At 42.7% G+C, this 22,338-nt stretch overlaps 1 protein-coding gene across 7 annotated transcripts in view; it reads right to left on the reverse strand.

The window, feature by feature from the left end:
• Positions 1-22,338, reverse strand: part of LOC109429334 (serine/arginine repetitive matrix protein 1) — a 497,632-nt gene that overhangs the window by 64,353 nt on the left and 410,941 nt on the right. For 6 of the 7 annotated variants that reach the window (XM_062846750.1, XM_062846749.1, XM_062846752.1 and 3 more), the window contains 2 exons: positions 13,304-13,477; positions 6,251-6,560 (listed from right to left, as the gene is read on the reverse strand). In XM_062846750.1, coding sequence (XP_062702734.1) covers positions 6,251-6,560; positions 13,304-13,477 — 484 coding nt within the window. The remainder of the gene's footprint in view (positions 1-6,250; positions 6,561-13,303; positions 13,478-22,338) is intronic. The other variant, XM_062846753.1, reaches the window with a different exon arrangement.

A 22,338-nucleotide genomic window follows, 5' to 3' on the forward strand; every position in this document is an offset into this window, starting at 1 on the left:
CCATTACTCATCCGTGAAGAAATCTTGTTTTCTTCGAAGAACTTGTGTGCTGGAAATTGAACTACAAGCCAAATTATTTAAACCATCACTGCCAACAAGTACTTGGAAGTATAAATAACTAATTGAAACTAAGTAAAGTTATTAATTTGCGAACTGGGCTCAAAGTCTCTTAAATAAAGACAAATCAGTCAATCAATCAACTATGCAAACTACCTTCGGCACGTGCCGTGGTCCTTAACATAAGACATGATTCAAAGCATATACAAAGAGATCATATATGGACATCGACTCGTGGTAAAGTATAATATGTTGATTTTTTAGAAATAATATTAATACAATATTGCACTTACAAAATGACGGGTCTTCGGCAACAAACAAAGTTGATCTCGTAGAGTCACGTAGGATATATAACTCAATTTTGATTTTTTGGTCACTTACACCCCTCTGCCTCTAACCCCCTCAAATATTTCCGCGAAGTAGCCTGAAAATTTCCAGAACATTTCCTCTAGTAATTCCTCGGAAATAATACTGATATAAAGCCCAGTATTAGAAGACTTGTGCAAGGATTTCTCAGAGTATTATTCATATAATTCCTATAAGTTTCCTATAAGTTTTTGCATAGTTTTCTCCAAAGAATTTTCTCAATTTTTATTATTTTTTTGAGAAGTACTCAGAAATGTTTTTTGATGATTCTACGAAAAATATAGCGATCGCTCCAAAACTCTTTCATGGAATTTCTCTTTGGAAATTCCCAAAAATTCTTGCGAGAAATCCTCTAGAAGTTGCTCCGAAGATTTCTCCCGAAATTGTTACAAAGAGTCTTCCTAAAATTCCTCTCAAAATTCCACCTGCAGTTTTTGAGAATATTCTTCTAAAATTTCAGCGAAAAATCTCTCAGAAATTCCCAAAAAAATTCTTCTCAGAATTTTTCAAAAATTCTTTCAAAGAGTTCCTCAGAAGCCTCGCCACGGATTCTATGAAAAGTTTCAGCGTGTAGGCTTCCGGAAATGCTCCTAAGATTATCTTCATGGATCTTTTCTGAAATTCCGCTGAAGAATCATCTATAAGCCGCACCGATGTTTTCTCCAGAAATTATTCCAAAGAGTCTTTCTAGAAGTAATCCGAGGTTTTAACCTGGAATTTGACAGTGCCCCCTGTAGAATTAAATTCAAGGATTCTTTTTCAAGTTTCTCTGAAACCTCTTTCTAAAAATATCGGGAATCTGACGAAGATTTTTTACACATTTTTTTACAAAATTCCATCAAAGGTGTTCTTTCAAGGACTTCTCCAAAACTTCTTTTAGGAATTCTTCAAAGGATTGGTCTTTAAATGCTTTGGAAAAATGCTTTGAAATGTCTGTGAGAATTCTTTCAACAATTTCTCTGAAAATCCTCAAAAGCTTTAGTCTTCTAATCTACTAGAAATTCGATATTTGTCTGATGATTCCTCTAAAAGTTGCCACACCATCAACATCTTGGCTGATCCGCAAATGGTTCGACATACTGTCTACGTGAACATCGAAGCTTTATTGTTTTAGGAGACTTCTGCATCAAGTACTCTGCAATATCTGGGATACCATGACCAGTCGACTGGAAGGGACTAACAGCGACTTTCCAGTGTAAATCTGGATGAGATCACGGATGCAAAGGAGCTCGTCACGGCTTTGCGTCAACACTGTGCGCAGTACAGGTGGCCACAACGGCTGTCACGCTGCAGAAAGACTCAGAAGGGATACAGGCGGTCTTAGATTGGCTATCCGTTGCGGTTGCTGAGACCGCTCAAGGTGGGCTCGTAGAGCATTTTCTAGCCGCCGTAGATTTGTTACAGGTGTTTCGAGTCGGAGCACTAGTTTCCGAACTACAAAGGCCCTGACACAAGCAAGTTTTGCAGACGAAGGCCTTCAGTTACAAGATTGCTTGAAACCTCCCAAATGACTAACATTTCTCTAGAAGTTTCTTCTGGAATTCTTCTAGGAGTTTCTTCTGAGATTCCTCCTTTAGCAACGTTTTAAGAAGCTTAGACTGAAAAAGTACAATTTTGAAATTTTGAAGGAATCCCGTACTCCTCGAAGAGACCTGCAACTTCTGATGATAATACTGAAAGTTCAATTCCAAGAAGAATCTTTGCAGAATCCCAGAAGTAATTCATGAAAAAAATCTCAAGGGAACCCCTCAAGAAACTCCTAGAGAAATCCCCGAATGATATCTGGAGAATTCCTAGAAAAATCACTTGAAGAGCACCGGGAGGAAACTTTGAAGGAACTCTTCGTGGAATTCCTAAAGGAACTCCTAAAATAATCTGATGAAACTCCTGCAGAAATCCCTCAAGGATCCACTGAAGAAATCTCTTATTATAATCCCAGAGGAATCCTTGAAGGAACTCCTTCAGAACAATCATAAAGAGCTTTTTGAGTAATCCCTGAAAGAAAACCCTTAAGGAATTTTTGGGAAAATCTTCATCTTAATGTCACAATATCCGGCGTAACCCCAAACCATCCCGAACTACAGGGCACCGTTTAAGACAGTGTTTAGGGTTCTAAGGAGAATTAAGGGATTTCTCAGGGGCTTTAGGGTGGTTTAAGACGGCTTTTGGGAATTTCAATAAGGTGCCAGAGGGAAGTCAAGGGCGTTTGAGGAAACTCCAGGGGTCCTAAAAGCGTTTCAGGGAACTTCAGGGAATCTTAGGAGTGCTGCAGAAGCTCTGAGGAGGTTCTTGGTGTGCTTCAGGAGTTCTCAGGGGAGTTTCAGTAGGCCTTGCCCAACGACTCCACCAGACAGAAGTGTTTTGCCATTTTGATACCACAAAAAGAAGTTCAACACCGCTGCATTCTTTGCTAATGGAGAGAGAATATTTCTGCCTTGCGACATCTTTCCGAAAAAAGCAATACATTTCTGTCTAGAAGAGACATCGGATTAGTGGGTTTCCAGAAGGGCTTCAGAAGGCCGCGAGAGTGCGGGAGATTGGCATCTAAGAGCCGAAAGAGAGATAAAGTTGTGAAAGACGGACCCGGTTTAGGGTGGTGCTTCGAATCCAGTTTGACTTTCTATTCTGCAGAGTTGTAACCTGTTCTGTAGCTTAGTTGGTTAAAGCGCCGGACTAGCGATAACGGAGTCGTGGGATCGAATCCCACCAAAACAAGTGGTAATTTTTTCACAAATTTATCTCTCAATTTGCCAATTAAACGTACTTTGCCTAAAAATACTTCAAGTTTTTACGTCTACTTCAGAAAGTCTCTTGGAGTTCCACTGGAAATCTCAGGAGCGATCAGGGGTTCTTAGGACGTTTTGGTGGGCCCCAGGAAAATTTAATGGTATTTCAGCGGATTTCAGAGAGTCTCAGGGGCGTTTGAGGAACATTTCAGGAGGACTCGAGCTACCAGGGGATCTCATAGGCGTTTCAGCAGTTCCAGACTACCAGTAATCGTACAAAATGTTGCACAAAATGATAAAGTGGAGGCCATATGCGTGCATGCCTCCAAATAGGCATATGCAAAATGAACGTATACCAACTCAACTTTAACATCTTATTCAACATCTAATACGATCAGTGGTTGACTGGGGTACATTAGATAATCTCAGGGGGTTACACGGGGTTTCAATTGGTGTCAGTGGTATTTCAGGAGCTCTTGAAGGTTTCAGGGGATTCCAAAGGGTTCCAAGGTGTTCTAGGGATTTCAAGGGGTGCCACGGGAGTTTCGGAAGATCTCAGGAGTATTCAGGAGCATTTCAGGGGTTTCCAAACGATTTCAGGGGCGTTTCATGCACGCCTTAACGGGACTCAGGGGTTTAAGGGAAGTTTAGGGGATTTTATGAGGTTATAGGAACGGCCCTAGAGCACCCAAAATCTTTCTGAAACGCACCTCAAACCTCTTGAAACGCCTCTGAAAAAAGTTTAATTCTCTCTAAAATGAATCTCTATTCCTCTGTAGAACCACTAAAATCTTATCTTAAAATCCTCTGAAGAGCACCTAAAACTCCTTGAAAACACCTCGAGCCCACTTAAATTCTCCTAGAACTCCCCGAAACACCGATGAAATCCCCTTGAACCTCATTTCAAACCCCCAGGAGCAAAACATTTTCTCGAAAATTAATGTCCTTCATTTGAAGTACTGACTTAATTCATGCACAAAACACCCTCTTTTTATGCCTTTTTAATTTATGCACAAGCGATTGCGAATTTGCGTCGCGCCTGCTTACGGATCAGCAGACGGAGCGAGGAGCAAAATGAACAACGGGTAGGGTTCGCCTCTGCCAAAATCGCGCCGAGGATCGAGATAAGGGCAAGCATAAAGGTCTGCTTTGAGGGTCTCTACCAGAGTGCCAATGCAAATCCGTGGGATGATGCCTACAGGTTCGTGATGGCCAAGACGAGAGGTGTCATGGCTCCTACAGAGCAATCTCTAGAGATGTTGAAAGGGATCATCGAGGTACTTTTTCCGCGTCATGATCCTAGTCCTTGGCCTCCTTTCGTAGGACAGCCGGGGACTGGGGCTGGCAATGAGGGGAGGATCACCGATGTGGAACTTGCGGGGATAGCAAAGTCCCTATGCGTAGGTAAGGCCCCAGGTCCGGACGGAGTTCCGAACCTAGCCTTAAAAGTAGCTATTACAGAGGCTCCCGAGATGTTCAGTTCTGTTATGCAGAAATGCCTGGATGAGGGAGTTTTCCCAGAAGTTTGGAAGCGGCAGAGCTTGATTATTTTGCTAAAGGCGGGGGACCACCCGGAGACCCGTCGGCATATAGACCAATAAGCGTGATAGACATGGCGAAGAAGGTTCTCGAGAAGATCATCCTCACCTGAATGTTGAGGCACATCGTGTGTGAATAGTCTCTCGAGCAACTAGTTCGGCTTCCGGGAAGGGAAGGTTGACCGTAGACGCTATCTTGACGGTTACACAGACCGCCGAGATAGAGCTCCAGCGTAAGAGAAGGAGGATTCACTACTGTACAGTAGTGAGTGTGGATGTAAGGAACGCGTTCAATAGTGCCAGTTGGGCGTCTATTGCCGATACGCTCCTGCATCTGGGGATACCCCGGGTGCCTATACAAGACTCTCGGAAGTTGGTTCCAGAATCAAGTACTAGTTTCCGACACAAGATGGGTCGGAAGTGCTTACACATAACCTCAGGCATCTCCGCAAGGTTCCATCCTGGGTCCGGTGTTATGAGATGTACGACATAAGTTTAGGTTCCCGCTGGGTGGAGACAATGGCTATGCTGACGGTCTAAAGCTCTACATGGTGAATCGATCGAAGAAGTGGAATTGACTGCATCCCACTCGATCGTAGTTGCAATGAAGTTGATGAGTTTCGGGAAACTGGAATTGGCTCTCTGGTAGTTGTTAACAACCAATAGTCGGAGCAGCAAGCAATGATCAGTGTAGACGATTGCACTATCACTTCGCCAATGTCCGGCCGTTGACCACGCGGAAGGCTCTATTGGTATTGCGTAAAGGAATTCCCGGAAAAGTCCGGAGTAGACCAAGAAATGTGTGCATGCCAGGCAAGTTCTTCTGTGGAGTAAGCAGAAATGACTTCTGTTAGGGAGAAGTCCTATAGCTCCACTACATGCGCGGCGCCGGAGTCGGGGAGATCTGGATAGCATGCGCTCCCAACGAATGACTCGATTGTTATTTTAAGTATCAAATGTATCAAAGGTAAAATATTCTTGTGTTCAGCTACTGACTCCTGCAGTCTTTTTTCTTAACTGTCCGTGAATATAGGGAAACTAACTCGAAGTCGATTGAGCAGCTCTAAGAAAACTTTTAACGATAAATCAACATTGTCATACCTTTCCATACGTCAAACGAATGTAATCCGTATTACCACTGCGCTGTACTGAGCTACCAAATACACTATTGATGATAAAATTGGCATTGCATATATGGGGAGCTATTGAAAGATATACTAACATTTATATATTTTATTATGAAAGTTCGATGGATTACTAAATATACAATATTGGAAAATGTCCATGTTCTGGAATAGAAATACAACTGTAAAAATCGCTAATCTAAGCGAGCATCATTAGTGTTTAAAACAGCACTAATCTAGCAGTAATTAATAGTAAAATATTATCTCAAATTGAGCATTTAAAAGCAGCAACTATCGCGCTGACAACGAGAGAGGCAGAGGTACTTCGAACAAAATGGACGGCGATGATTGTATACAACAGTATATATAGCAAGTGATCTCTAAATCTGTCAATGAGCATGAAAAGTTGTGAAGCTAGCTCGCTCTCTGTCTCGCGCACCTTCTCGCTCGTTTGCGGTTCGTTTTTTATGCACGGTGGGAACCGCCTGATGGTGGTGGTTGTGGTGGTGGAAGTGGTGTTGATGGTGATGGTGACTGCCACCACCGGCGGCAGCAGCGGCGGCAGCGGCCTGCGCAGCTTTCAGTGCACCCATCGAGAGGGACTTGCGCGGTGGCTCGATCACCGTGTCCTCCGGCCCAGCGGCGGCCCCCTTGATCGCCCTGCGCACGTGCGGCCACACGAACTGCAGGCGATACTCTGTGCTCAATTTGCTAATAGTTTTTCTGAATAGGCCACTAGACTCACCCGGCTGTCGGCGATCGATCGGAGTTGGTGGTTGGTCCGTTGATTCATTGGGGGTCAGGAATGATCGCATTCAAGATGGCGGAATAGAGAAGAAAGAAAAGAAAGATGGAGTTGTAACATTAGAATCATCATTTATTAATCTGGAACTGGAAAGGGGAACTGACACGGCTTTGGCACTTTCTTCACTCAAGTGTCCGGTCATTTGGCCAAATGCCGCTTGGCCGAATTCCAATCTAAAGAATTTGGAGCTGTGAATATACTCTGGAGAACATTCTAGCTGCCAATAAATATGATCAACAGAAAGATTTCCTTCTTTTATTCATAGGCTTTTTTTTTTAGTTTTACCATTTAAGGCAGTAGTTGGCGTAGTATTTGCGCATTTTTTTGTCAAGGATTTTTTCCTTCTTTGAATCATAGGATGTTCTTTCGAATTATACTCATATAGAAAACAATGGCATGATCACATAAGTTTAGAATTCCTTTTTTCGGCTAAACGTCATTCGGCCAAATAACCCAGAACTCTTAACTTATTATTGTCACGGGGTGAATGTAGTTGCCGATGTCTAATCTTGGGCATAACAATGTATTGGCTAATAGAGCCGAACCAGCCAAGGGCTGAAAGTCTCTCAAATAAAGATAAATCAATCAATCAAATCAATGTATTGACTAATGGTTTATCTTTATTCAAAAAAATCTCTATCACTTCATTTACCTCATGATGATAACAGAATAAGAAAGTTCCGAAGTCGTCATTTCCCCTACATTCTGCAAAATGGTATGTATTGTAAAATTTCGATTTGATTTTATTATTATTTCATATTGATTTTAATTTTCATTGAATAATTTTGAACGCATATGAGTGATACTGCTGTAAGCTGATTTGCATATTTATGACATAGATTGGTATCAAGCTTAACAAGAGAATTACGGAAAACGAAGTTTGATGGTGTCCATAACTAATTTAAACTCAAGCTTGACAATTTCAGATCCCCTCCAATTCGTTTCATAGACTTTCGTCTATTCAAAATTTTCGGAGTTTGTATGGGCTGCAGACTTGGTCAAGACACACCGCCCCCCCCCCTCCCTCTCAGAGTCTACGTTGTTTATGAACTTTGAACTGAACTTTAGTATGGCTATTCCGCACCGGTCCAGCCAACACGGATAAGTTTGTGTTCGAATCCTTTTTTCGCGGTTTGTTATCAGCTTGATATTGCGATTTCGAGCGCCGGTGGTAACGCGCATGGGAGATAAACACAATACAGCTACAATGACAAAATACCGTAGCGGTCGAGTGTATTTCTGGTTGAAGTTGATACCGAATCATTAAAATCACCAATAATTATCTGCATTCTCCAGTACGGAATCTAAATCAAAATAATTTGTGTGCTGGTCAGCGGGCTACCTTTTTCGCTACGTGATGGATATGAGGTCCTACTCAGAGGCTCAGACAACTATCTTGTAGTCGTAATATTTCCGGCGCGATCGCCCAATGTCACGAGTTTGAGAAACTACAAAATCATGCCTTTCAATATGCAACGCTTGTCAGCTGAAGAGTTTGCTGCACAGTACCAGCAGAATCAACAGTTAGAAATCAATGGGTCTAGCGATAACTGTAGACACTATAGATTCCATAGACTCGCGGAGGCATGGTTCAGCAATACGATTTTAGTGTGTTTTACCTTGAATTTAGAGTGTACCGAGCGAATATGACGTCACACAATCTATTGTTGCTGTTGAAATCGTGACGTCATGCTCGTTTGGCTACACGAACTGACAGTTCGTTTGGCTTAAGTTGTCTTCGCTTCCGCGAGTCTATGGTATCTATAGTGTCTATAGCGATAACAGGAGTCGAAAGCTAGAATCCCTTCATCCTCGATTTGTGACCATCACCACATGGATATGATTGTCATGACTCCTTCTTATGGGATTCCAACAAGTAACCCCTTACCGAAATTTGCTGAAAGATATAGGACGTGTTAAGTAATGTTCCTTCGAATTCCACTAAGAATTTGCATCCTTCGACAGATACGTATTTCGACCTGAACTGTAAGGTCGTCTTCAGTGTCGTGTACTTGAGTCGAGTCAAGTACAAGACACTGAAGACGACCTTAGGGCTTGTTCACAAATGTCATAACGCTGGAGGGGGTGGGTGGGTGTACTTCATGGTGTTACATCTCGAACAAAAAAAAATTCTTCCCATATAAACATTGTTACGAAGGGGTGGGTGGGTGTCAAAAAATGCCAATTTTGGCGTTATGACATTTGTGAATGAACCCTTACAGTTGAGGTCGAAATACGTATCTGTCAAAGGATGCAAATTCTTAGTGGAATTCAAAGGAACGGTACTTAACACGATTTTCTTTTTACTTACAGATATTCCCCTAACCAGCCCAGGTTAATCATCAACATTACTCAGGCATTGTGGCAAACATTAAAATTGACAAAAATTCCCCCTGTCCGCCAATGTTTGCGGCGCATACAATTTCCGCTAGAAAAAATGGCTCTGAACAAACTTAGAGAGCTTGAGAAGCAGGAATTATTGATCATTGAACGAATCCGTGAAAGCAAGATATCATTGCTTCAGAGTGGGTTTCACCAATGTTGATGAAGCGGAAAAGTTTCAATGAGGTTAGAATTATTGTGGACCATAGGGAAGCAAACATGGGTCTCCAGTTAGTCTAGTGGTTAAGGCTATAGATCGCCAATCCGGAGACGGCGGGTTCGATTCCCGTTCCGCTCGGGAAAATTTTCTCGACTCCCTGGGCATAGTGTGTCACTGTGGTTACCTGACAGTATACTAATTCATGCAATGGCTGGCAATGTAAACCCTTCAATTGATAACTGTGGAAGTGCTCAAAGAACACTAAGTTGGAGAGAGGCGGACCAAGTTCCAGTGGAAACGTAGAACCATAAAGACGAAAAAGAAGAAGAAGAAGGAGGGAAGCAAACAAAGCTATATTAAGAGAAGTTCATCCGATACCAACATTGGAGCAGATGACTAAGAAAATTGGGGGAAATCAAATCTTCACTAAGCTTGATATACGACAAGCCTTCCATCAAGTTCTTCTTAGAAGAAAATGTCGGTATATCACAACTTTTATTTCTCCACTCGGGCTTTTTCGTTATAAAAGGCTCATGTTTGGACTTTCTGCCGCCCGGAGCAGTTCCAAAAAGTCATGGAGACAATATTTGCGGATCTTCCTTGGCCCATTGTGTTCATTGACGATGTGTTGATCCCGGCTAAAGACGATTTAGAGCTTCATGAACGAACAAAAATGGTGTATAACAAGTTGAATCAGTATACCATCCTGCTAAATTCCGTCTCGCATGTACAAGAAATTGATTTCTTGGGATATCATATTTCTGAACAAGGCATTTCACAAATTGGAAGCTATTGGAAGACTACAAACGCCAAAGTCTGCAGAAGCCGTCCGGAGCCTGCTCGGTTTAGTTAATTTCGTTTATAGACATATTCAAATCATGGCAACCATAACTTATCCCTTGAATCAGCTCACTAGAAAAGGAGTAGATTTCTTTTGCAGGGTTATTGTCCGGCATTCTTGCAACATGACCTGCCCACCGTATCCTTCCGGCTTTGGCCACCTCCTGGATGCTGGGTTCACCGTAAAGTGCAGCGAGCTGGTGGTTCATCCTTCTCCGCCACACACCATTCTCCTGCTCACGCCGCCGAAGTTCGTCCTTAGCACGCATCGCTCAAAAACTCCGAGTGCTTGCAGGTCCTCCTCAAGTATGGTCCATGCCTCGTGTCCGTAGAGGACCACCGGTCTTATTAGCGTTTTGTACATGGTGCATTTGGTGCGTGGGTGAATCTTTTTCGACCGCAGCTTCTTCTGGAGCCCGTAGTAGGCGCGACTTCCACTGATGATGTGCCTTCGAATTTCACGGATCACGTTGTTGTCAGCCGTCAGTGAGGATCCGAGGTAGACGAATTCCTCCACTACCTGGAAGGTAGCCCCGTCTATCGTAACATTACTACCCAGACGGATTCGGTTGTGTTCGGTTCCGCCTACCAGCATGTACTTTGTTTTTGAGGCATTCACCACCAGTCCGACCTTTGCTGCTTCGCGTTTCAGGTGGGTGTACAGCTCTGCCACCGTCCCAAATGTTGTGGTAATAATGTCCATGTCGTCCGCAAAGCACACAAATTGACCGGATTTTGTGAAAATCGTTCCCCGGCTGTTGAGCCCGATTCGTCGCATCACACCTTGTCGCAATCCCCGTCGAGATTCGTTGCTTCAGTCTAGTCAGCTTCCCAGGAAAGCCGTTTTCGTCCATGATTCTCCATTGCTCTGCGCTGTCGATACTGTCGTATGCCGCCTTGAAGTCGATGAACAGGTGATGCGATGGGATCTGGTATTCACGGCATTTCTGGAGGATTTGCCGTACGGTGAAGATCCTGTCCGTTGTCGACCGGCCGTCGATGAAGCCAGCTTGATAACTTCCTACGAACTCATTCGTTTTGGGTGACACACGACGGAAGATGATCTGGGATAGCACTTTGTAGACAGCATTCAAAATAGTGATCGTTCTGAAGTTCTCACATTCCAAATGGTCGCCTTTCTTGTGAATCGGGTAGATTGCCCCTTCCTTCCAGCTATTCGGTTTCCCAGATCCTGACTATCAGCCGATGCAGACAGGTGGCCAACTTTTTTGGGCCGAACTTGATGAGTTCAGCTGCGATACCATCCTTACCAGTTGCTTTGTTGGTTTTGAGCTGGTGAATGGCATTCTTAACTTCCCTCAGCGTGGGAGTTGGTTCATTTCCGTCCTCCGCTGCACTGGCGTCGTCGTTCTCTCCGTTGCCGTAGGCTCCCGTGCCTACGTTCTCCACCCTGTTCAGGTGCTGATCGAAGTGCTGCTTCCACCTTTCGATCACCTCACCTCACGTCCGTCCGTCAAGAGGCCTCCGTCTGTATCCCTGCATATTTCGGCTCGCGGCACGAAGCCGTTGCGGGATTCGTTGAGCTTCTGATAGAACTTCCGTGTTTCTTGGAAACGGCACAGCAGTACCATTTCTTCACACTCCGCTTCTTCCAGGCGGCGCTTTTTCTCCCGAAAGAGGCGGGTCTGCTGTTTCCGCTTCTGTTTGTAACGTTCCACGTTCTGTCGAGTCCCTTGCTGCAGCATTACCGCCCTCGCTGCGTTCTTCTCCTCCAAAACCGTTCTGCACTCTTCGTCGAACCATTCGTTCCGTCGATTCCGTTCCACGTACCCGATGGTGATCTCGGCTGCGTCGTTGATGGCTGCTTTAACTGTACTCCAGCAGTCCTCTAGAGGGGCCTCATTGAGCTCACCCTCGCCTGGCAACGCTGTCTCGAGATTCTGCACGTATACTGAGGCGACATCCGGTTGTTTTAGTCACTCAAGGTTGTACCGTGGCGGTCGCCGGTACCGTACATTGTTGATGACGGAAAGTTTTGGACACAGTTTGACCATCACCAGATAGTGGTCGGAGGCGATGTTGGCGCCACGATAGGTCCTGACGTCGATAATGTCGGAGAAGTGCCGTCCATCAATCAGAACGTGGTCGATTTGAGATTCCATAAACGTTCGGGGAAACTAGAAGAGTATCGCTCAAGACCAACAAAAATGGATGTCTACTTTATGTCTACTATATCACTGGAGTAAAGTTACTTTGTTCCAAGGTATCAAGATGGGTATGCAATCGAATTGACAATTCAATAGATGGAGCTGCTACCAGATTTTGCACACATTTGGTCATGATTAGCTAGAGTTAGGCTTGAAGTATACAGGGTCAAATATTTGATAATGAAATAACTCAAGAAACAACATCAGTTTGACAATAATTAAACAAGATGTTTGAGCATTGGTTTCTTTTTGGACAAATATTTGACCCTGTGTACTAGCAGCTTTGTTGTATGTTGCTTTCACAACAAACCGTGCCGCCAACTTTCAGTGGGCAGCTCAGATTCATCGCGACGAATCAGGCACCACCTATACTGATGCTTGTGTTGGTGAAATCGAATAAACGTGAGATTCCTGATTGGTTGGCGACCACTCTGGATGAATCGCCATCCGTTAAGGAGCAAAACTGTAACGGTTTAGCTCTATTTGTATATGCTAGTATCACTCAAATGCGGTTGAACGAATTATAGAATGTCATTTTTCTGTAACAAACGATAGTGTGGTTAAGACACTGCATTTTTCTAAGAAGAGAAACGCAATAAAAATAAAACAAAAACGTAAAATAATACCAGTTTAATTAAGTAAAATCAAACAACTCAGCAGATACATAACGCCAAACAAAAGCTCAGAAATCAGAACCAAGGAAAATACAAAGGCGAAGTGTTCAAACAACATCGAAAGCAATATCCAAGAGTAAGTCAAACTGACAGTCAGCGTGTGGTGGTGAATCGCACTCTCGTACTAACGAAACAAATGGTGTACTCTTACACAATCCGTAATGTTGTGTTTATTTTACAATTTGTTTCACTGAAAGCAATTTTCGGTCAACAATTGTGCAGTGTTGAGTGTTTCTTGTGTATATGTGTTAATATCGAAAGTCTGTATACTGGTGATCGTGTATTCCCCAAAGCGACTCTCGCAAACACACGGCTCTCACGCTCCCTTTCTCACCCATCCCACACGCCACGCACGCGTTATAAGAACCGCATTATCGACTGCACAACAGCAGCTTAATCAGCGTCCACCACGGCGGTGACGAGTTTGTCGACGATCGACGGACGAGGGAATTGAGGGGCCTACCTGTTCCTGCGCTCTGCCTTCGACCGAGACCGGCTCGTGTGCTACTCCGTTCGAGATGCCGACGCCGGTGCCGGTGCCGGTACCGGTTCCGGTTCCGGTCGGTAGCCGTCCGTTGGCGACCGCTGGTGGTCCCTCCGATTTACTGCGACGGGAAGGAGTTCCGCGTTCTTCAGACTGCAATTAAAATGAATACATTTTGCTTGGCGTTTGGGTCTTTATTTTTTACTGTGGTTTTTAGGGTTTGTTTTTTTTTTATGAAAAGGGGTCTCGTTAGGGGCTGTTCATAAACCACGTAGACCAAAATTTGGCCATCTCAGACCCCCCCCCTCCCCCCTCGTAGACATTTGTTCATACAAAATTTTTGAAATTTGTATGGAGCGTAGACTTTGGCCAGACCCCCCCCTCCCCCCAAAAAGTCTACGTGGTTTATGAACGGCCCCTTAGCATTTCGAGATGGGTATTGAGTATAGATTATAGTTTTCTGAGTGAGATGGTTTGTTTATAGAGAAGCGAAAGAAATATCACTCTATATGATATTGATAATGCAGAACTTAAAAAATGAATGATACAAGGCGCCATCCACATATTACGTAACGCTCTAGGGGGAGGGGGGGAGTCCGGCCGAGCGTTACGACCCATACAAAAATTGTCAGGTTTTCATACAAAAAAGCGTTACGGAGGGGGGAGGGGGGGTCAAAAATTGTCGATTTTAGCGTTACGTAATAAATGGATGCTGCCCAAGCAAAGAAATAATGAAATGAAAGTGTATGTGTTTGTTGTGAACATGATCGATTACAAATATGAAAAGTTATAAGACAACAACAAATATGACCTTATAAGATCTTCCTATCTATATTTTATGTTGTTTGGTGGGAAGTTCCAAAAGGTAATGTTGCTTACTAGAGAGGAACTTTGACACACGGTGGATGAGCTAAAGCCGGAACCGGAGACGGATGCGGAAGGCAGACAAAAAGGCTGTGGCTACGATCGGACTATGTATCGAGCAAAGCCAGAATCGTGTCATCAAAGGCTACACAACGGCGAGAGCGTCATTGGATGCGCTTAAAGCGTATCACGAAATAAACAACAATACCATTCCAGCTGTCATTGTTGTTCCGACTTTGCTATTTATAGCTCGACGAATCTGATGATGTGGAATCGGTAGGTCGGATCCAGAGGTACGTTTTCCTCCATTTTATGGTGATGTAGAGTGGCATCAACTAAAAAAGGATACTCTGATCTGTTCGACAAGCTTGAAAATGCTGATCTAGACTCAAGATCCTAATGATACTCTGCAGCATGCCAGAGTTGTACCATTTTTCAACAACACCTTTGCAACTGATGGATGAATACCACAAGTAGCTTGAGTGGTGACAAGATCCGGTGAATGCTGCCAATTGAGTTACTCAAGGTTTCCAAATTATAGCGCCCTCTTTACTGGTACGCCCCAAGGAAATGAAACGGAAATCCCTTCCCTGCATTGTTATTTCACAAGTTTTTTTTTTCCGTAATTATCGAGACATTCTTGCAGGAATTTTTTATGAGTTTCGCAAGAATTCATCTTAAAATTTCTAGGAGATTCTTCTGGATTACCCCCAGGAACACCACCGGAATATCTTTGGAGAATTCATCGGTGAATTGAAAAAAAAAATTCTGAAGTATTCACAGAAAGAAGATTATCGTAAGATTTTTTAGAACGATGTTGACAAGAATTTTTCTAAAAATTTCTCTTAGAAACTCTTCAAAATACATTCCTGTCTCCCTTTCTTTGAAAATTTAACCAGAGATTCCCCAGATATTACTTCAGAAATTCGCACAAGAATTGGCACTTCTTCAGGATTTCCCACGAAATTTCTCAAAAGATTATTCTTGAGCCTGATCCACGGGTTTCTTCGGAAATTCCTCCTGGGATTCTTTAAGAAACTCCATCAAGGATTGCTACACATGCTTCAATTGTTTAATGGCGCCTTTCTCAAACTAAGAAATACACTAGTCGGTAAAGAAGTTTGAGAAAGGCTGGTTTAATGTATTCCCTCAAACCTTTCTGAAGAAATTCATCCAGAAATATTGTCATTTTTTCCAGCAGTTCCAGGACTTTCTTCGAAAATTCTTCTAGATGTGTTTCAAGAAATTATTCTAGGAATTTTTCCATGAATTCTTCCAAACTTTTGTTCGTTTAAAATGCAATTCCAGGAGAACGTTTGTAACCCTAAAAGGGATACCTGAGGTCCATTGGACCCCAGGCGCCTTTCAGAGCTCGCCTTTGATGGAACACACTCAGCGAGGTGACGAAACTGAGGCCACGAAGGTATCCCTTTTAGGGTTAACAAAGATTTGTATATAGTTTCTGAATTTTTTCTAGAGTTTTCTTTTGGAAATTCGGATTTTGTTTACCAGAAACCTTTTGATAAATAATTGTGGAAATTTCTCCAGACCTTCCATAATGTATTACTTCATTTACTCTAATTACTCCATTCGGAGATTTTCTCGGGCATCTATTTAGAAATTCTACTAGAAAATTGTCAAGAGATTCTTCTAGAAGATCCTCTAAGGTTCTCTGCTGTAATTCCTTCAGGTATTCATCCAGGCATTGCTTTGGTTATATTCAGAACTTCCTTTCAGATTCTTTCACCTTTTTTTTCAAAGATTTTCTTAAAAGTTCCCGAAGAAATTATTCCAGAATCTATCCCTTAAAAAAATTCATGGAGTTTTTCAAGATTTTTTTATTTACCCCCTGCAAATATTATTTCAAACATTCCTTCAGAAATTCGAAAATTTTCTCAGAATCCCTTCAGAGACATCTCCAGTAGTTTTTCAGGGCAGCAAAAAAAACTTCTCGAATTTCTTCAAGGAGTTTCCAAAGGTATTTCCAGGAGTTTTTTAAGAGATGCCTCGAGACAATCCTCCAGAAAATATTAAGACTTTCCTTCAGCGATTCATTTAGAAATGAATTTGTAAAATTTATAAATTTTTGTAAAATTTCTGAAGGAACTTCTTGAATATCCCTAGAGGATTATCTGGACAAATTCTGCAGGGACCTCAAAAGACATCCCTGGAAATATTTCCTATGGAACCGATAGTGCAATTTCTAAAAAAAATCCCTGTAGCAATTTCTGCAGAAATCACAGAAGGAATTCCCCAAACAATTCTTAGAGAAACTCTGGGCAGAGTTTCCAAAGGAATCCCTGTACGATTTGTTATAGAATTTTAGTAGAATTTCTCAAAAACTACGCGGAAGAACTTTTGAAGAAATCCCTAGAATTCTGAGGAAGTCTCTGGAGATCATTACCTTCAAGAAATGTCAAAAAGAATCCAAGCAGCAATTTCTCAAAGAAGCCATGAGGAGTTTCCTGTTCTGGATCGCGGACTCTCCCCTGAAGTGTCAGCTTCGACCTATCATTCAATGAACGTGTGAGTACACTTCAACGAATCTCCACATTCGGGTGCGGGGGGTTTCGTTTGAACAGAAATCTTCGGTAAAATCCATGTAGAAACCTTAAGAAGTACTTCTGAATGAATTTCTAGAGGAATATCCAAATAAATTTTAGCAAACTTCTTTGAAGGATCCCAGGAGAATTTTCTTAAGATCTTGAGGGAGAAACTTCTCGGTGAAGCCTTGATGGAATTCCTAGGAAAAAATAATTGATGGTTATATAGAAAAAATCCTGAAAAAATTAGCAGAACAGAAGAACAAGCGCCATCAGGAAGAACGAGATCGCGAAGTGATGAAAGAGCTGTACCGCGCTAAGGGTTCATTCAAATATTACGTAACGCAATGAGGGGAGGGAGGGGGTCTAGCACTGTGTTACGCTTCATACAAAATTTCAAAATCTTCCATACAAAAGTTGTTACGTGGGGGAGGGAGGGGGTCTAAAATTGTCATATTTTGCGTTACGTAATATTTGAATGAACCCTAAGGACACACGAGGTTCTATGAGAAGCTGAACCGCTTGCGCAGAGACTTTGTGCCATGTGCCGAGACAATCACGATAATCTTCTCAAGAGCGGGCGTGAGGTGGTCGAGAGGTGGCTGCAGCATTACGATGAGCACCTCAATGGCGACGTTGCAAGCATCGAAGATGACGTGGTAACAGATCAAGGAGTACGTGCACAGGACGAAAGATTTCCAGCCCCCAACCTCCAAGAGATTGAGGAGGAGGTTGGCCAGTTGAAAAACAACAAATCCGCTGGAGTGAATCAACTACCAATTGCTGGTGAGAGCACTACACTGAGTCATTACCAAGATTTGGGAGGAGGAAGTATTACCGGAGGAATTGATGGAAGGTATCGTGTGTCCCATCTACAAAAAGGGCGACAAGTTGGATTGCGGGAACTACCGCGCGATCACACTACTGAGCGCTGCCTACAAGACACTCTCTCAAATTTTATGCCGCCGACTATCACCGATTGCTAGATAGTTCGTGGGGCAATATCAGGCTGGATTTATGGGTGAACGCGCTAAAACGGACCAGATGTTCGCCATCCGCCAGGTGTTGCAGAAATGCCGCGAATACAACGTGCCCACACATCACTTGTTCGTCGATTTCAAATCGGCGTATGATACAATCGATCGAGAATAGCTATGGCATAAACTGACACGGTTGATCAAGGCGACGATGGATTGAGTGGTGTGCTTAGTTCAAGTATCAGGGACACTCTCGAGTCCCTTCGAATCTCGCAGAGGGTTACGGCAAGGTGATGGTCTTTCGTGCTTGCTGTTCAACATTGCTTTAGAGGGTGTAATTAGGAGAGCGAGGATAAACACGAGTGGAACGATTTTCACGAAGTCCGTTCAGCTGCTTGGTTTCACTGATGATATTGATATTATTGCAGGTAAATTTGAGACGATGGCGAAAACGTACATCCGACTAAAGAATGAAGCCAGACGAATCGGATTAGTCATTAATGTGTCGAAGACAAAGTACATGATGGCAAAGGGCTCCAGGGAGGAATCACCGCGCCCGCCACCCCGAATTTATATCGACGGTGATGAAATCGAGGCGGTTGAAGAATTCGTGTACTTGGGCTCACTGGTGACCGCCGACAACGACACCAGCAGAGAAATTCAGAGGCGCATTGTGGCAGGAAATCGTGCTTACTTTGGACTCCGCAGAACTCTACAATCGAATAAAGTTCGCCGTAACACGAAGTTAACAATCTACAAAACGCTGATTAGACCGGTTGTCCTCTATGGGCACGAAACATGGACCCTACGTGCAGAGGACCAACGCGCCCTTGGAGTTTTCGAACGGAAGGTGTTGCGTACCATCTACGGCGGAGTGCAGATGGAAGACGGGACTTGGAGAAGGCGAATGAACCACGAGCCGCATCAGCTGCTGAGAGAACCAACCATCGTCCATACCGCGAAAATCGGGAGGCTACGGTGGGTGGGTCACGTCATCAGGATGTCGGATAGCAACCCGACTTAAATGGTTCTTGAGAGCTAAGTGGGTCGATCAAATGGAGGACGATTTGCGGACCCTACGCAGAGTGCGGAACTGGAGTCGCACAACCATGGACCGAGTGGAATGGAGACGACTCCTACGCTCCTACGTTCAGCAGAGGACACTCAGGCCTTAGTCTAACCGGTAAGGTAAGTATACTTCAGACCAGCCATAACGGTCAAATGTTGATGCACTACCGAAATGTATGGAGAATTATGCTATTATGGAATTGTTAGAATATCACTGAGTAGACAACTCAATAGCGGACGGATTTCATAAATCGATACAAAACACTGGCCTTCTTTACAACAGTGCTTGAACGACTTACTTTATTGACAACACTCGCTTATGATGCGTTTACATTACATAAAGGTTTTCTCGATATGAGGTTTTTTTTTATTCTTAACAACTTAACCTATTTACAGCTCTTTTGTCCACTACGGCACTAAGTGAGCGATTCCAATTGGCGGCTGCACTAACACTTTGTACAGCGCCAAAATGTATTCTACTATATTCTTATTCTACTATATCGAACTGGTTTGCCTATGTGCTGCTTTCACTTTTTTACCCTTTCCTTGGTAGAATGATGAGCACAATGACGAAATGATGTGTGGCTGTTGTTCCTATTCCAGTCCGATTTTGGTTCGTCCATTATGGGTTTCCGTTCGCCGATATCCAATTATCCGGGTCCGTTTGAGCTATGAGAGCTCAGAAGAGGGTCAAGTGGTCAAGTGCCAGCCGCTCTCGGGGGGAAGAGCAACTGACGAAGTACTGGGACTGGGATCGAACCCATGACCATCCGCTTATAAAGCGAACGTGTAGCCACTGCGCCACGGGCCCCGGCATATATGAGGGTTGACCGGGTCAGCCTTGAGAGTGCTTCTAATGGTGGCTTGACACTGGAAGTACCATGTGCTGTATATTGAACGTTTTTTTGAACGAGGTCCTTCAGGAGGAAGTATTGATGCGGTAATCACTTGGACTGTATTCTTGGTACCGGACAAGAAGAAGCTTATTTGTAAACTTAAACAGAGGTTGATCGGGATTGATCACCGTGGAATTTTACTAATTTATGTGGGTTGGCTCTTTTCGGTGACAAAAGAAAAGCAGCATAATTCGCGTTACGCGTTTCGGCTTACTACTCTTCAGCCCTCTTCAGACGCAACATGCTGAATGTGACCATCAGCTCGGTCTGTCACAAATAAACTGTGACAGACCGAGCTGATGGTCACATTCAGCATGTTGCGTCTGCAGAGGGCTGAAGAGTAGTAAGCCGAAACGCGTAACGCGAATTATGCTGCTTTTCTTATGTCACCGAAAAGAGCCAACCCACATAACCCAAGAAACACAGATAACTGCATAACAGTTTCTTAAGCTGGAGTTTGCTTAAGATTTGTTTGTTTGACTCTTATACAACTAAAATGTTTGTTGGGAAATAAGTAAAACAGAGGCTTTTAGAGTTAAATCAGGCAGTCCAGGGTTTGGAACTGCACAATGAAGGAGATCAGCTGCTCAGGTGCTTGGCTTCCGTTAGTCGGATTCGAACGTTTGCTTTCATACAAAGCAGCTGAAGAGCTATGGCTACGTTAATCTACCCGTGCACGTGGACGTGCACCAAGAACTTTCCGGAAATACCACGGTAGGAAACTGTTTTGCGGAAGAAGATCGAAGTTACATTGCTGGGCAAATTCCTTGATAACGAAGTCAGGGAGGGTGACCACCAGGGATGGCAAAAATACTTTTTTCTCTTTTTCGTTCATCGATACTGGCAGTAAAATAAAAACAAAACAACGGCAGCACCAATACCATCAGACGCCGCGCCGACGGCAGTCAAGCAGACGCTTGATGGTTTTCGCTACCCCACGAAAACATTTATGAGCAGTCATGCTGAGGCGGGTGATTGAGAAAAGTGTCAAATATTTTCAACTGCTAATAACTCACTTGTTTTAATAAATAATTTAAATCGATTTGCACAAATAGCTAGAGCACACTCCTAGCTTTGTGGTGCATGTAAAGAAGTTTGTCTGGAAGCGGCTTGAAACGCAGAAAAATGCGAAAACGGGAGAGACAGAAATTTTTGTCGTCGTTGTGCTCGAGTACTGGCGCTCTCGCGCTTGGAAACCGTTTCGAGGAAGAAGGCTACAGGAAAAAAAAATGTTATGACATTTATTTTTCGAACAGTTTGAGTTTGGCTGGGCCTATGATGTTCGTGTGGAAAAATGTCAAATGTACAGCCGGTAACCGTTATTTTCAGTACATTTCTCATCCCTGGTGACCACTGCAGTGATTCTGATATTCACTTTGTGTCATTCTTTGCTTTGGAAGCCATACTTCAAAGGACTTAAAAAACACACACTTGGAAATTATTAGTTCACTTTCAATTTGCAATATCAAGTGATCGGAAATAATGCATATTATTCTCTTTGCGAATCTAGCATTTTAACGACTATACATTTAATGTGCATGCATTACATGACAAAAATCTGTAATAATATCCGCTTCCATCGCTCCCTCATTCATTTATTCGCTTCCAATTTAAACTACGGACGACTAGCAATAACAATGGCTACCCGACTACAAAAATATATCAAGTTTATAACAGATTGTGTCATGATGTTTTATTTTTTTTCTATAACTGATTATGTTATAAACTAGATGCAGGCTGATGTTAAAATAACTTAAATTGTGACAAAAAGTACACCGGTCTAATCAAAATAATATCCTGTTTTGTTATTATAAGATCAAAATTATAACAAAAAATGATATGAGTTAAAGGAAAAGGCATTTGGAGTACATGGCTCAAATTTTCTAGAGCACCGTTTTTTAGAACCGGTGAAAGGGTATGGCTATAAATGCATCACGCTGATTGTTCAGTGGCTGTCATCAGCGTGATGCATTTTGATCCAGATCCGTTCAACGGTTCTAAAAAACAGTGCTCTAGAAAATTTGAGCTATGGACTCCAAATACCTTGTCCTTACCCGAGCAGAGGGGAATATCAAACTAATAACTATCAAATCACATAATCTGTTTTTATATCTTGTTTTGTTATTATTAACTTATCAAGGCACAAGTTTTCCATAACATGTTTTGTTTGACAATCTTATTTTGTTATGATCAAGCTATTGATATACACCCATAAAATAATATTTTAATCATATGTTTTGTTATGGAACAACTTTTATTATTATACTATTGAGAGTGTACAAATATTTAATAAACAATAGCACAACAATAACAAGTTTTGAAATTGAAACTACATCATTCAAGATTTTGTTTACAACCCATTGTTTACAGCATACCGTGTGTATGATCTAATTAGTTCCTCTAATTAGGACTGAACGAGCATTTCAGTTTATTATTTTATAAAAACTTCGATAATTATGACCTGTTTTATGTTCCTTTTTTAGTATTTAGTTACGTACACTGTAGTGCATAATTGATCGGACGAACACCGATTTTCATACAAAACGGTTATGTCTGAGATGCTGTAACTACGGTTTGCTTTGATGGATTGAGCTGAATTTTTGACACGGAACTACTAATATGCACACTCTTAAAAAATAAGAAATTTATACGTAACGTAAACCATC

This window comes from Aedes albopictus, chromosome 1, assembly GCF_035046485.1.
Source record: "Aedes albopictus strain Foshan chromosome 1, AalbF5, whole genome shotgun sequence".
Classification (NCBI taxonomy): domain Eukaryota; kingdom Metazoa; phylum Arthropoda; class Insecta; order Diptera; family Culicidae; genus Aedes; species Aedes albopictus.